Source organism: Natrix helvetica, assembly GCF_964273705.1.
Source record: "Natrix helvetica genome assembly, chromosome: 2".
In the NCBI taxonomy this organism is placed as follows: Eukaryota; Metazoa; Chordata; class Lepidosauria; order Squamata; family Natricidae; genus Natrix; species Natrix helvetica.
Genome location: NC_138552.1, coordinates 193664413 through 193680806, shown reverse-complemented (window position 1 = coordinate 193680806; position 16394 = coordinate 193664413). Strand labels below are relative to the sequence as shown.

At 37.7% G+C, this 16394-nt stretch overlaps 1 protein-coding gene across 28 annotated transcripts in view; it reads left to right on the top strand.

Annotated features, from left to right (window-relative positions):
* The window catches only part of TRDN (triadin), a 286138-nt gene that overhangs the window by 137264 nt on the left and 132480 nt on the right, over positions 1-16394 (top strand). For 26 of the 28 annotated variants that reach the window (XM_081941056.1, XM_081941061.1, XM_081941054.1 and 23 more), the window contains 2 exons: positions 1946-2008; positions 2616-2678. The exons of the other annotated variants lie outside the window; for them this stretch is intronic. In XM_081941056.1, coding sequence (XP_081797182.1) covers positions 1946-2008; positions 2616-2678 — 126 coding nt within the window. The remainder of the gene's footprint in view (positions 1-1945; positions 2009-2615; positions 2679-16394) is intronic. 28 annotated transcript variants of the gene reach the window in all.

The following is a 16394-nucleotide window of genomic DNA, read 5'->3' as shown; positions in this document are numbered from 1 at the left end:
ATCACCGATGTTTCAGTCAAGATTTTTCTCCTTACTTCCATCAAATTTTCTCTTTTTTCTTCTTCTGTACTTTGAGGTCTGAGTCCACCTATCTCCCCTTTCCGTAGTCCACTCTTACTATTTCCAACCATGCTCAGTATGCTGTCAGTATCCACAATTTTCTTATCTCTTTGTTCCTTTTTTCCTTCAATTTTTGGAACTCTGTCCTCAGCTTTCTTCTTTTGATAAATATTCTCAATGTTTCCATCTCTTTTTGTTGTTCTTTATTCTACATCATCCATTCTCATATCAATTTTCTCTATTATTAATATCTTTTGAATTTTAAACATAATCATTTGCAATATTAATGTTTCTTTTTCATGTTGCGCCATCCTTCCAACTTATAAACACTGCCACTATAGCATTCAAGGCTTTTATTGTATTCCAAACAAGTTCATGATAATCTTTCAAGTCAAAACTTTGCCTTCACTGCAAAAACTCCAAAACAGCAGCTGTATAAACAAACCATGCTCTTTCCACTATCACTCTCAATCAACTAACTGAAAGGAACTCTGATGATCAAAGAGCGGAAAGAAGATACAATGATTTAGCCTCCAGCCTTAAAGTAGCAGTGTTACTTTTTTTTCTCTGCCATTACAGCCTTTTTTAAATAGCAGACTTATGGAGAAAAATTCTTAATTAAAAGAAAATCCAATCAAATGTTGTAGAAAAGCAAGAATTTTTTAATCCGCAAGTATATATAGAAAAAATAAAAAAGTAGAAGAAAAACTGAGCCTTCCAATTTAAAAAATAAGAAACATTTGCAGAACTTCCATTTGTAAAAAGAGATTTTTTTAAAAAAGGATAACACACTAAGTTTAATGTAGCTTAATTTCGCCACTTGTTTTCTTTTGTCTTCAATTTTGATTTAGTTTTAATTTTCTTTGGGTAGTCTCTTTTCTAATAATAAAATTTTCTCACCAATCCGACACACTATTCTCTTCCATTTTCTTTCCATTCTGGAGCTGTCCCAACTTCAGCAGCTTCAGGGCTGGGTTTCTGTCATCAGGAAAAAAAGCTTCTCCTGGATCAATCAGAGACTTTGCAGTGTCCCTGAGATCAGCAGGAGGTACTCTTCTCTATCACCGTCTCTTCAGGATGGTTTAGATCCAAAAGGACTGCCCAGTGGCATAAATATCAACTGCAATCTTGGAGCTCCAAGATCGCATGTCGTATCATCACGACGTCAGCTCTCTCTCTCTCCACAGTTGACCTTTTTTTTTTAATGAAACAAAGTTTTATTGGTTTTTGAATATATAGGGAAAGGTAAGGGGATGTACAAAAATTTTGGCAGCTTCCACACTGGTGGTGGAGATCCCTCCAAGAAACTCACAGATTTAACAATCTTAAAAACAAAATATAAAAGAAAGCAGCGGAGCAAATCTTACTCTATATTATCAATCATGTGTTTCTACATTTTTCACAGTTGACCTTTTTTGACTGAATTCCATCAACATATATGTAGCAATTGGAAAGAGAGGATCAGACTGAGCCTGAGGGTGAGGGTCAAACACATAATCACTCTGAAATCCTATGCCCCTGAAAGAAACCTAAGTCCAGAGAGGCATGGTGGCCTAGTGGTGAAGATGCTCACTTCCCATTCACAAGGTTGAGAGTTCAGTCCTAGGTAGCAGCAGCAGATATTTCTCTCCTCGGGGGAAAAGAAAAAAAATCTGTTGTGAACTTCCCATGTAGGTGTCAGGAAATTATTTTGTAGGAGATAACAATTTAAACAAAAGAATACATACATTCATCATGAGATGTAAACTAAATGCCTGCTGACACAGAACTCTAAATTACAGCTGTTTGTTTTAATGTTGAATGGACAGAATGAGTTGAGCCTCTTTTTCAGTTTATTAGCTACTTCTGATCCTATGATCCAAAGCCATGTTTTTTCATATTTTAGAAGTGGAAGAGGAAAAAAAGGAAATCCATGAGAAGAAAGATGTTTCTGATATTCAAGCAAAAGGTATGCTTTTGGACTGTGATTTTTTAAAATTTTATCACTTAACACAATAGTTTAAATATAAGGGATTACATATAAATATAATATCATTACACATCACATTCTCCATTAGATGTGTTGTAATCTGAACAGATTATTGAATCCCACTGATGTCAGTGAGCATCTCCCAGGTACATAACATTATTTATTTTCATCATTAACCAGAAAAAAAAAATCGTCAAAACTAGAATTAAAGCCCTCTCACTGTGCTAATATAAAAATAACTAAATGTAGGGAATTATAAATGTAAATTTATCATTGGCACATAATATCAATGTCACTACGATTATAAATAAGTAACCTATGAATGCAGTGCTACATAAATCTATGTATACTATACATAGTATACTATTTTACACACACACACACACACACACAAACACACACACATACGGAGAGAGGGGGTAACTAATGATAAAATTGATGTAAACATATATTATATAGATAGATATATCTCCTCCAAGTTTAGACTGAATTCAATATTCAATCATTTAAAATGATAGCATACGTTTTTCATAAACTTGCTGAAGTATATGATTTACTTTTCCATTAATTTTAAATTAATTTTTAGGGAAAAAAGAAGAAAAAAGGAAAACTCCCGAGAGGACAGTACCCTCTGTAGTTAAAAAAGCAGGTAAGAAATACTGTATATTCTGTTACTCCCTTCAGTGAAATCTGAATACTACCTGAGTGTATTTTTTAGATTTTTAACTGGGTGGGTATGTACTGTAAATGTTGATTTTTAAATCTGAATTTAGTATTTTTTTAAATCAAAAATGATTGTTTTACTTCATTTTGCCCAAACCTGAATTTTTAACTTGGTCTTTTTTTGTTTTTAATAGTATTCATCATTATAAAATTATTATATCCTTGCATCTATGGCATAAATTACAGCAACGTTTTCTTAATGCAATATAATAGGGCATTTTGCCAGCACATTTTCATAATATAAATTAATGAGAATTAGTCAGGGCTCTTACATATATAAACAGTCCTTTAAAGAAATTAATATTTGTAGAATATAAGTATTTATAAACAATTATGATCATAATAACAAAAAAATCTTTTATGACAAGTAATTCAGTTTGTGGACTGATAGTTCAGATACACTATATTGCCAAAAGTATTCGCTCACCCATCCAAATAATCAGAACCAGATGTTCCAATCACTTCCATGGCCACAGGTGTATAAAATCAAGTACCTAGGCATGCAGACTGTTTTGACAAACATTTGTGAAAGAATGGGTCGCTCTCAGGAGCTCAGTGAATTCCAGCATGGAACTGTGATAGGATGCCACCTGTGCAACAAATCCAGTCGTGAAATTTCCTCGCTCCTAAATATTCCACAGTCAACTCTCAGCTGTATTATAAGAACATGGAAGTGTTTCGGAACGACAGCAACTCAGCCATGAAGTGGTAGGCCACGTAAACTCGCCCAACATCAGTGTGTGACCTCACAAATGCGCTTCTTGAAGAATTTTCAAAAATTCCCATAAACACACTCCTGAACCTTGTGGACAGCCTTCCCAGAAAAGTTGATGCTGTTATAGCTGCAAAGGGTGGACTGACATCATATTGAACCCTATGGATTAGGAATGGAATGTCACTTACAGTAAGTTCATATGTGAGTAAAGGCAGGTGAGCGAATACTTTTGGCAATATAGTGTATATTAATTCTTTTAGTTGCATGAACTTTCATCAAAATCTTCACTGAAATTTGGCTATGCTGGAATGCTACTCAGGATACTGGGAAGACACAGCTGAAACTTCATATGACCCACATCATCACCATCCCTAGGGACATTTGTAGGAGAAGTAAAGAAAAGGCAATATGGCAGCCATAACTGCATAAGTAAAGCCCCATTCTCTTTTCTATGCAGAACAAATGTGACCCATAGAAAAAGGGGCAGAACTTCTGTTAGGCAGTTGCAGCTGTTATCTTCATGTTTTTTGACCCTTTCTTCTGCTCATATCTACCTACCCTTGTACTAATTGCTGCACCCTTCTACCTCTCCTCTGAATAAGATATCAACAAAAAGCTGGGTGGAATTAGATCTAAGTTCCCAAAGTAGAAAGTAAAACTACAGTATAACTATGAAAATGCTTTGCACTCATTTGTCAAAATCAAAAGATATTTTGCACATTTGGGAATTGAGCTCCCATTTTGTTCATACCTACTTGAGATTCCACCAATCTCAGTAGGCTTATTTCTGAATAAATGTACAATGTGTAAGATTTCTCTGGAATAGAAGAATCTTGCAACAGTAACTCATAACTTTATTTTTAAAATAGCCTTATTTTCATTTTTTAATAACAAAGTTATCCTGATGGTCCTATAGAGAATGATAGGGTGCTGAAGGTGGTTTGACTTTATGGTGCTATGGTTTTATCTATTCAGGTTTAGTTTTACCATTGATGGTATGGTTTGTATTGCTCTTAACTACTGTAAACCACTGAGGGCCTGTGGTAACAATAAAATATGATAAAGAAACATTTAAATATTTAATATACCTGTGTAGTCCCACATCTCCAGACGCTTTTTCAGTCAATGTAAGTTGAGGAGAGAAATTGTTGTGTATTCGTCTGTGACATTCCCAGATACTTCTGTAAAACTGTTGTAGATGGAAAACTCTGTGTGTCCATTCTAGCTGAGCTCTCCTGGAATTTGGCTAGTGTTTCTATGAGCATCATTCCCCCCAACACCCACAACCCATTTACAGTATATTGAAAGAAGGTCATTGTGCAAACAGGATAGGACCAAAAGTTGCATTGTAATTCCAGAAGTCAATATACTGAAAAATGCTTTTTGTAGCATTATTTGAATTTCATATGCAGATATTATAGTGTAATGCATGGCATCATGACTACTAGGAATATATAAAAATTGGTCAGTTTATATGGAGTTATTGTTTCGTCATACAATCAGTCAGATGGATTCGGCATTTTTGTCTATCTATTGAGTCCTTCCCAAGAACCTGAGATATTATTATTATTATATATGCAATAATATGAAGTCACAGCTGCCAGTTCTTTAGTTGTTATTAGCCTTCATACTCATTGAGTTCATTCCAAGATTATTATTTTAGGTCACTCTGAAAATACAGAGCTTTAATTATGATAAAATAGTTCAGCTATTCTTTCACTGCTGAGTTTATGGGTGCAATTTATAAACAAGTAAGCTAGCATATCTAGGTTGACTCCGCCTTCCATCCTTCTGAAGTAGGTAAAATGAGGACTCAGATTGTTGTGGGCAATATGCTGACTCTGTAAAATGCTTAGAGAGGGCTATAAAACACTGTAAAGTGGTATATAAACCTAAGTGCTATTGTTATATTGATATGTAAGCAATAATAAGGCATACTGTTAGATATGCATATCTGGATTTAATTTTCATTATTAAAATTTATTTTCATGCAAAACCAATGTAGAACTCTTGAGTTATCAGTTGTGAATCCCTAATATATTTAAATTCAAATTATATAATATATAAATACAATATTTGCAAACTTCCTTGCTACATAATGAGTTGTGGTAGTGCAGTGCTTAAAGTACAGTACTGCAGGCTAACTTTGCCCACTGCCAGGAGTTCGATCCTGACCAACTTCAGGTTGACTTCCAAAGTTGGTAAAATGAGGACCCAGATTATTGGAGGGAATGTGCTGGCATTGTAAACTGCTCAGAGAGTGCTGTAAAGCACTATGGGGTGGTATATAAGTCTAAGTACTATTGCTATATCTTAATTTAATATTTAAATGCATTAAAAACAAAAAAAACCCCATTATAATAATTGCTTGTTCCTTCCTGGTTATTGAAAGCCCAGATAAAAATATGAAAAGTTATAGTTAAAAAAGGGTTTTCTCTAAAGTGTACAAAATAGACCAAAAGGCTTTGGCACATACCACTGATTGTTAAATATAATCCACTTGCATGATGTTAATTGCATCTTTTGAATTCTGCAGTCTGTCTTATAGTTTTATCTCTTCTTTTTCTTAAATTTCTTAACACTGGTTTGGGTAGAAGGTTTATTATTTAATTTATATAGTGGCCATCTGACATGCATGTGACTCTGAGCAGCATACACAATTAAAGCAGAACTAAACAATGTTGTTAATCCATTTAGTCAATTAAAACTATATTAACAAAAGACAGAGAAGAATGCAGTCAAACTTACACTATTTAACGGCCCATAAGCCCTGATGACAAAACCAAGTTTTGAGGGCCTTCCAGAAAGCCAATAAGGCTGGAGTCAACATCAACTTGAGTGGGGGGAGGATTATGTTTGAGATGCTTAGCTGCTGCAACAGAACATGTTGTGCTCCTGGCCCCCACTAAATGATACAATTTGGCTGATGACCCACAACATGCTCATTCTGATTGGGCAGATAGATGTAATTGAGTGAGGTGACCTCTCAGATAACCTGCCACCATGTCATGTAAAGCTTTAAAGATCACAGCATCTTGAATTGGATGCAATTCAAGCAATCTGGTCACCAATGTGGCTCATGGAGAAGAAGTGTAGCACACATAATTACCTGCATCACTGCATTTTCCTTAACAACTTCAGCTACTGGATACTCTTCAACAGCAGCCCCATGTAGAATGTATTACAGTACTCCATCTGAGATGTGATTAGGGTATGTGACTTGACAGGAAGGGTTGAAACTGACAGGCAGCACGAAGCTGTGCAAAAGTCCTCCTGGCCATGACTGCCACTTGCACTTCAAACAAGAGTCATGAATTCAGAACAATTCCCAGATTGCACATTGGGTCTGTCTGGAACAATTGCAACCCATCTAAAGCCAAATATGGTAAATCATGAGATAGGGAAGGTCCCCCCAAAACCAAAGCTACTCAGTCTTGCCAGGAATAAACTGGAGTCGTTCCCCATCCAGAACCCCCCCCCCCCCCAGGTCTCCAGGCACCAAGAAAGGATATCAACAGCATTGTTTAGCTTACCAGGGACAGAAGTGTATAGCTGGTTATTATTATTGATGATACCTTACCCCGTGATGATCCATAATCTCACCCAGTAGCTTCATATAGATGTTAAACAGAAATGGAGAGAACACGATGCAGCAGAGATGCTGGTATAGTAGCAACAATTCCAATTGATCCTTAGAACTCAAATTAATGAACAGGGCCTCACAACTTAATGAACAGTGAGGAACAGCACCCCTGGCAGGGGCCTTAATGCTGCCCCTCCACATATAAACTCTTGGACAAAAGAATGAGCCAGATAGAAATTTTTCACAAGGATGGAATTTGCTCTGTATTTATTAAAATGATGCTGACAATTCTAAATGTGTGCCTTTACATCGTAGCTTGCTACATGCAAATTGTCAGTATGCAGGTTTGCAATTCTATTGTTCTCATTTTGCACGTCTGTTTTCTTTTTTCCAGTAAGAATAATTGGTTATGCCAGGTAGCAGCAGATTCTGACTTTCAGAATTCTTGTGGGAGAATGTATTGAGGATATTGGGGAAACATATAGACAGATGCTTAGTTCAATGTATTTCACAGTAAAATACAAAGAGGAGGGAGAGTGTTTGTTAGATTACATTTCCCTGTTCCTCTAAATGTCCTTACACATATATTATTGTTGCATCTTTCAAGATTTAAAGGGATGGGTTTTGTATATGTCTAGCTACAGCAAACATCTAAATAATATATTTAATATTCATTATGATTAAAAACAGGTGGGTTGTAAGATAGAAAATATTTGATATTTGTTTACTTGTTCAATATAGCATATATCAGTTTTTCTCTAGAAATCAAAGTGCCACATAGCAAGCTTTCAATTCCATTCCGATTCTGATGGGACCGAAAGTAAAATGAATACAACCCTCTCCCAATAAAAATACTTCCAAACTAAGGAAATTAATTTCATATACCTTTTCACTGTGTCAGGGTTCCAAGAAACACCACCAACAAAATAAAACTCCAAGGCCTGAATTTCCTCAATGTAACAATTTATCATGATGGCACATCTGGGAAAACCCGAATCTGAAAGCTTCCAGGTTTTCCCCATCCAGTTGAAAGTTCACAACCCTTGTCCCACACCAGTGGTGGGTTTCAAATTTTTTTTTCAACCTCTTCTGTAGGTGTGGCCTGTTTTGTGGGAGTGGCTTGTCGGCCATGTGACTAGGTGGGTGTGGCCAACTTGTAAAATGTGGTGAAACTCACTTAACAATGCTCTTGTTTAGCAACCAAAATGTTGGCTCAGAAATTCTGGCATTTGAAGCATGCAAGTCTTAAAGCTGTCATGTTACAAGACCCTTGCACCCCTAACCCTTTAGAAAAAAAAGCCAGGGATGTTCAAACTTGACAGCTTTAAGACTTGTAGACTTCAACTCCCAGAATTCCTCCTCCAGTCATGTTGGCTCAGGAACTCTGGCATTGAAGTGTGCAAGTCTTAAAGCTGTCAAGTTACAAGACCCTTGCACCCCTAACCCTTTAGGGAAAAAACCCCAGGGGTGTTCAGACTTGGCAGCTTTAAGGACTTCAACTGCCAGAATTCCTCTTCTCGCTCTTCATCTTGATAATGTGCGGACGGGCGGGGGGGGGGGAGGGAGCTGGAACCGGTTCCAAACGGCACTGTAGATTTGTGGAACCTCTTCTATAGAAGAGGTTAGAACTGGCAGGAACCCACCCCTGTCCCACACCCACATAGTCCAATCCAATACTCCAATGCAACTGGAGACAATCTTCAACCACTCCAACCATGTCCTTGATTCCCAGAAGAAAGACTGTTGTTATGGCTAAAATTCTACCACTCCAAGTAACTCCCCTCCCAAATTCCCAGGCTGACATATGTGGCAGTCAAGAAGCCACAAAAAGAAAAAATGGCTTCCAAAACTGACATACTGCACACCTAAGTGAATTATACCTACCGTAGGTGTGCAGTAAATACCTATACCTGTACATAACTCCCAGATGCATAGTTACAGATGACTTGAACCTTCCTTCCTTCTCTTTTGTGTGATGTGGAAATCACGAGACTTTTGTTGCTGCAAGAAATACATCAACTTCAGATAGAAAAGAGGAAAATTTGCCCAATTAAACATTGAAATTGTAGAGGACAGCAAAAGCAATGCAATGAAACTAAGGATAACAACTACATCAGGAGGAAAGGGAAAAAAGGTGAATTAAGAAAATTGCAGGAATAATGGAAAATATTATGCAAAGATGGGCATAATAAAAGGTAAAAAAAGGTAAAGGTCTACTGGAGAAACCCAATATATGAAAAATAGGGCATGAATAGACCTGAGAATTGTACATAAATGATCCCATCTCACAATTAATGATATGCATGGAGGTTTGATCACTGGACTACAGCCAGAAGGTCTGAAAAGTGAGGTTAATGGCCCCTGGAAAACATTGCTTCATCAAAGCTGCAGGAATTGATGAAATACCAGCAGAACTATTTAAAAATCTTAGATGATGATGATGCCATTAAAGTGCTTCATGTGGTTTGGAAGTAGCTGCTGAAAACATAGCAGTGGCCTAACGGAAAAGATCAATACCCAAAAGGGCAGTGCTAAGAAACGTCCAGACTAGTGAGTAGTTGTGCTTAATTCACATGCCAGTAAGTTAATCCTCAAGATGCTGCAAACCAGAATTCAACAGTGCATGAAATAAAAACTGGCAGAAGTACAAGCCGCATTCAGGAGAGGCAGGGTTACCCAAGATGACATTGGTAACTTCTGATGGATAATGGAAGAGGGAGAGGAATTCTAAACAGGCATTCTATGTTAGCATTGCTAATTATTCAAAGGCTTTTTGTAACTGTGTAGCTCTCTCACACAAAAATTGTGGACAACCCTTAAAAACATGGATATAGGCTACCTCGTCTGCCTCTTGAATAATTTATATGATCACCAGAAAGCAACATTTATAATGGAGGACATAAATAGATCAGAATCAGAAAAGAAACATACCAAGGCTATATACCATCTCTTTATTATGTGCAGAATTTATCACAAGAAATACTGCCTGAAAGAAGCAGAAATTGGAATCTTATTTGCTGGAAGGGACATCAGAAAGTTCAGATATGCTAATGATGCCGCTTTAATGCCTGGAAACAAAGGGAGATAAGCAAGAAGGAGATAATGTCTCGTTCAAAGATACTGCACAACCTGGCTTGCCACTCACCATGTAAAAAAACCCAAAATTATGTCAATAAGGAAAGTTAGTCTAATGTAAGCAAATGGAGATGAAACTGAGGTGGTAATTTATTTTCTTCAGTTCAGAAAGTCATGGGAATGATCGTCATAGCTATGAATGAAAAGAAATTATGGTAAAAAGGATCTAAACCAAATATTAAAGTGTAGGGAAATCACACTCATAATAAATGTATTGATTGCCAAGGCCATTGTTTTTCTATTTGAAATGTATGGTTGTAAAAGCTGAACCATCAGAAAAACCTGAATGAAGAATAAGCACCCTTCTGAGTTGTGGTGCTGGAGAATATGGTGGAGAATATCTTGGACCATAAAAAGAACAAATAATTTGGTAGCAGATACAGTAAAACTAGACTGCGCCTTAGAATACTAAGCTATGTGATGGTCATGGCTTCCAAGTGCATTGGGTCAAAAAGGTAAAGGTTCTCCTCGCACATATGTGCTAGGTGTTCCCGACTCTAGGGGGCGGTGCTCATCTCCATTTCAAAGAAGAAGAGCCAGCGCTGTCCGAAGACGTCTCCGTGGTCATGTGGCCAGCATGACTAAATGCTGAAAGCACACGGAACACTGTTACCTTACCACCAAAGTGGTGGGAAGTGGTCCCTATTTTTCTACTTGCATTTTTACATGCCTTGGAACTTCTAGGTTGGCAGAAGCTGGGACAAGTAACGGGAGCTCACTCCATTATGCGGCGCTATGGATTTGAACTGCCAAACTGCCAACCTTTCTGATTGACAAGCTCAGCGTCTTAGCCACTGAGCTACTGCATCCCTTGTATTGGGTCATAGAGAATCTCAAAAGCGTCCAGGTCTGTGAAAAACTTTGCATGCACTGCTGGGCCCTGTAACTGATCAATCCTTCCCATTGAGGTAGAGAGCAAAGTGAGAGTCTCCAGAGCCATAGCAGTAGTTGGCCTACCAGTAGTAGCCTCTTGGGTGTCGGAGAAAGGAGCAGGCCTGGGCCTCCTGGGCTTGGTGGTTTCTGCATTATGAAGATTTAAGTTCCATTTCTGCACCTCACAGAAGGATATCATCTTCCCTCCATCCCTTTCACCTGCAATTTTCCCTGTTGGCTTCCCCACTTACTTTCTGGTGAAGCTAGCGGAGAAAATTGGAAATGGTGATCACACGATTGCAGGCCACTTGGCAACCAGTTGTAACAGCAAACATATGTCAAGAGCCCGAAATGTGGTCACATGACTGTATTGCATGGTGTGTGTGTGTGTGTGTGTTTCAGTGCTTTATGACATATGGAAGACACTTTCTGAGGCTGTTTAAGTTTGACAGTTTGCTAAGTCATAAATGGAAGATTACCTGTAGGATTGTAGATTTCTTAAGCAGGATTAAACGCTACCAGAACCAGACAGCTGAAACAATATTTGAATCTTTGAAGCAGCATTTTAAAAAGTGCAAAAATATTTTGCTTCCTCCTTTGTCTTCTGATCAATTAGATACAATAAGCAAAATAAGATCAGGAAAAACAAACTCATTCTGGATTTGTGTCTCATTAGAGTTTTAAGGAAGAGGCATACTCCCAAATCTCTCTCTGTCATGCCTCTAAACGTTGAGCTTGCAAAGAATAAATTCTTAGGTCCAGAATACAAAGAGACTGGCCATTCTAAATTTTACCATAGTTGGGACTTAATTGGCTAAGATTGTTAATTTAGTATTACAATGTCTATGGAGATTCTCAGTCATCCAAGTCATGTTGTCCCAAAGGTGCTTCTTCAAAAGGCAACTGGACTTTCTTTGTTTTTCCCTGAAGTGCAATTGGAAATGCTGAAAGGACTGTGTTGTAAACACATCTACATTAAAACTGGACAGCCCCCTTTCAACAGAAAGGGAGGGATACACACAATCTGTCTCCTGTTTACAAAACAATCCTCCCAGCAGTTCCAAGAAGGTTCCACACCCATGTGCGCCATTCCAGTGACCCAGAGGGGACAGGTAAACCTGCAAATGACCTCGAGGACTCTCAGAGACAGCACTATCGAATAGATGACTGCAAGGAATATAAATCCTTCCATTCTCCACCATTCAGTCAGAATTGAGGAAGCTTCTGGGACGAGAAGCAAAACGCCCTCAAGGAAAAACAAAGAAACTTCAGTTGCCTTTTGAAAGGGCACCTTGGGATTAGCATTACAATATATCTTTACTTAGTTGCAAGCAGTTTGCACTGAAGCCAACCATGAGTGGCTCCATTTTCATACATTCAGATTAAAAACAAAAATAAACATAACAATAGTAAAAGAGAACAAATATATGTATTGGTTAGATAGTTTCATTGTTCTTTTCAGGCGAGGATGATATTTTTATTGAGATACACACACACACACACACACACACACACACACACACACACACACTAATGGGCCAACAATTAAAACATCATCCTCTCATGAAAGGAACAAGTAAAATATCTGAGTTCTTGGTCAAATGAGCACCAAATCAACATGCCCAAAAGATGCTACAGTGATGCCTGTGATTTGAGAAAATAGTTTAAAGCAGTTCAGAGACACTTGACTGATTTCAGTCAAGGTATGTATTTTTTTTCCTAGACATTCTAAATCAGTCTGATGGAAAATCAATTGCTTTTGCCCATTCTGAAAATGACAAAATGTTAGTGAAATTCCTGCAGACTGTATCTGATGATGTTATTCTTACTAGCACTGATGATGGGCTAGCACTTATGATGTTACCTAGTTTGGGTAACGAAAAATCTTCAAGAAAACAGCCAAGTTCAGGGAGCACCAAGTTGAAGAGTGGGCTGAGATTGAGGATATAGTCATGTCTTCAGATGCCATTTCTCCATCTATATACTACTAAACCTATTCTGACTATTTGTCTGGTTCTAATCTTCAATTAGCCCAAACAGTGCATTATAGCACAATAATTTTTAGTCAAGGTACCTCAAACTCATTGGCTTAAAGAAATGCGTGCAAAACTCACGACTCCTGTGGAATTGAAAGAATCTTCAAACCAGTTGTATTCATAAAGTTGTGACTGCTGCAGAGCCCCTGCAGTCAGCCTCAGTCACGTGATTATGATTTCTGATGCTTCCTGCCAGCTTCCCACAAGGAAGCTCAATGGGGAAGCCGACAGGAAGTTGGAAGTTACTCCTTCTTCTACTGCTTTTTTGACTGCCTGTGGCCATTCTGCTTCTCTGATTAGGTGAGGAAATGTTTCTCAAATGAATCGTGAGTTATCGAGTAGTTTCCTATATTTTAGTTAAGTTTCAAGTAAAACACTATAGAGAAATTCTTCCTTTTTTCATAAAGGGATGGGTGGACAATCAATGTCCAAGACGCAACAGAGTTATGTAGATATCGGGGGGGGGGGGGACATGAATACATTTTGCAACAATAAAATAATCTTTAAAACTTTACCAAAAGACACATTACCTAAGGCAAGTGAGAATAAAATAAATACTTCTATTCTACTTCTACTAGGATAGGTAAGCTTCCAGGAAATTTGGAAGGTACTTTGTAGAATTATCCAGCCCTATTAAATTAGGTTGGGGTGGGGCAGTGGCTCAGGAGTTCAGCAGCCCAGGTTTGAGACCCTAGCACCATGCGATGGAGTGAGCGCCCGTTCTCACCCCAATTCCTGCCAACCTAGTGGTTTGAAAGCCTACAAATGTGAATATATAAATAGATACCACTTTGTTGGGAAGGTAACAGTGTTCCATGTCATTGTGCTGGCCACATGACTGTTGAAATGTCTTTTTACAGTGTTGGCTCAATGCCTTGAAACGGAAATGAGAACTGCGGTTGAGCTGGGATCAGATGTATCTCTGTGCAAATGAGGAGTCTGGGTCCAGATCTCTCTTGATAAATGAAACACACTTATTCAGCTGAACAAAGGTGGGTCCTCCATAAGATTGGAAGAACCCTGAATACAGTGTGAAGCAAGAATTCATGGATTTTTGATTTTTACTTAGTTACATGAGAGGAAGCCAGCACACAATAGATAAGCTATAGATGTTATAAAAACATGTATGCCTTATGTAGTTTGGATTTCATGTTTAACCCACAGACTTGTGGTTCCTTGTGGAACTTCCACAACCCTAAAAGCCTGGCTAAGGCTGAACTTTAATTCTGCCATCTCAACATAAGAACCCTTTAACCAGTGTTTCTCAAACTTGGCGACTTTAAGTCCTGTGGACTTCAACTCCCAGAATTCCCCAGCCAGCTATGCTGGCTGGGGGATTCTGGGAGTTGAAGTCCACAGGACTTAAAGTCGCCAAGTTTGAGAAACACTGCCTTTAACGAATCATCAGAGTTACTACAGTCCTGATCAACACCCTGTATAGAACAGAACAGGACAGGACAGGACAGGACAGGACAGGACAGAACAGAACAGAACAGAACAGAATAGAATTCTTTATTGGCCAAGTGTGATTGGACACACAAGGAATTTGTCTTTGGTGCATATGCTCTCAGTGTACATAAAAAGACATGAAAAGATACATTTGTCAACAATCAAAAGGTACAACACTTAATGATAGTCACAGGGTACAAATAAGCAATCAGGAAACAATCAATATCACTATAAATAAGGATAAGTAAGGATATAAGCAAGAAAGTTACATCAGTGGGAGGAGATGGGTGATAGGAACGATGAGAAAACAAATAGTAATGCAGCTGTAGTGAATGGTTTGACAGTGGTGAGGGAATTATTTGTTTAGCAGAGTGGTGCTGTTTGGGAAAAAACTGTTCTTGTGTCTAGTTGTCTTGATGTGCAGTGCTCTATAGCATCATTTTGAGGGTAGGAGTATATCAGCAATGACTAGTGAAGTAAAATCCATGAGGACTCCTTTATCTTTTTTATCTTTTTGTATTAAGTTAGGGTAACTATACCAGACCACAATAATTTTTGATGAACACTAGACATTTTTTCACCTTTGGCTGCCATCTACTAGCTGGTTAGAATTTTGTTTTCTAGTTATGGTAGCATTATCCTTAGAAGTACTGCATTAAGAGATGGCAAGCTGACAAATTGATTGGCTTGGGAGTTTTTCAATTCTACTCTCTCAATAAAGAAAAAAAAATCAGTCAACCATGTATTTTCTACAATAATGTCCCAGTCAGAGAAAATAAGGCATTCAGAAAGAGGTAACAAATTGAAGGAAGAAATTAATATATCTAGATTTTCCCCCTCCCCCAAATATTCTTTAATCCATCCCAGAACAATTCCAGTTGACTTAAAAAGATTGCCTGCAATGGTTTGGGAGGAAACACTTGGTAGAGGGAATATCTCTCCCAATAATTGAAATACCACCTATGGAAAAAGTATGTTGGGGAGTTATAAAATTGACGTCCTCACCTGCATTCATCAAACTGCTTACTTCATAATGGCTTCTCAGAATGGGATTACGGCATTAGGGAGTAATTCAAAAGTCACTTATCAGTCTCTTGATTCCAGCAGGAGTACATACATATGCATGAGCAGTGAATCATCCCCTCAGGTTGCCTTTCTAAATGCACATTTGCAGAAATAAATAGTAATGCCAATGTTTTCCTTGGAACTTGATATCCGTAGTATGCTGGGAATAATAAAAGTGTGCCATACCAAGAAAATGTAAATCCCAGTAAATAATAAGGGTTTTTAACAAAAGTGAGACAGATAATACATATTGTTGAAACTAGCATCAATGACTGTCATAGTATCTAAACACGGAAAGCAGTTGCGTTAAATTCAAGTTAACATCCATTTAGCTGTTTTGGTGGAAGGATCTCATGGCTTTTCTTTATACTTCAAAAAAAGCCCAAGACTTAAATGAGAATATTAGCCCCAGCACTAAAACAAACATTTGACTTGATAGCATGGGTTTTGCCAGAGTAAAACATGATGGGATTGTGTGCATGGAGGATTCAAATCAGTCACAATCCAGTTGCTTAACATTCAAAAGGTTTATTTTTCTACATTTGGTATGAAAATCTTATTTGCTTGTAATAACATGATCTTACAGTTCATGTTAATGTAGTTAATTAAATGCAGGAGTAAAGCATTAGTTGATGCTTGATAAGCGTTCTGCTTCATATAGGCACTTGGAAAATGTACTTTTCCAAATCCGAAAAGCATCCTAGAAATCGAACACCACCATCCATATTCTGCTATTTATTTTATCATTTTCATGATTCATTATACAAGGTTGAGGAAAGCCAAATG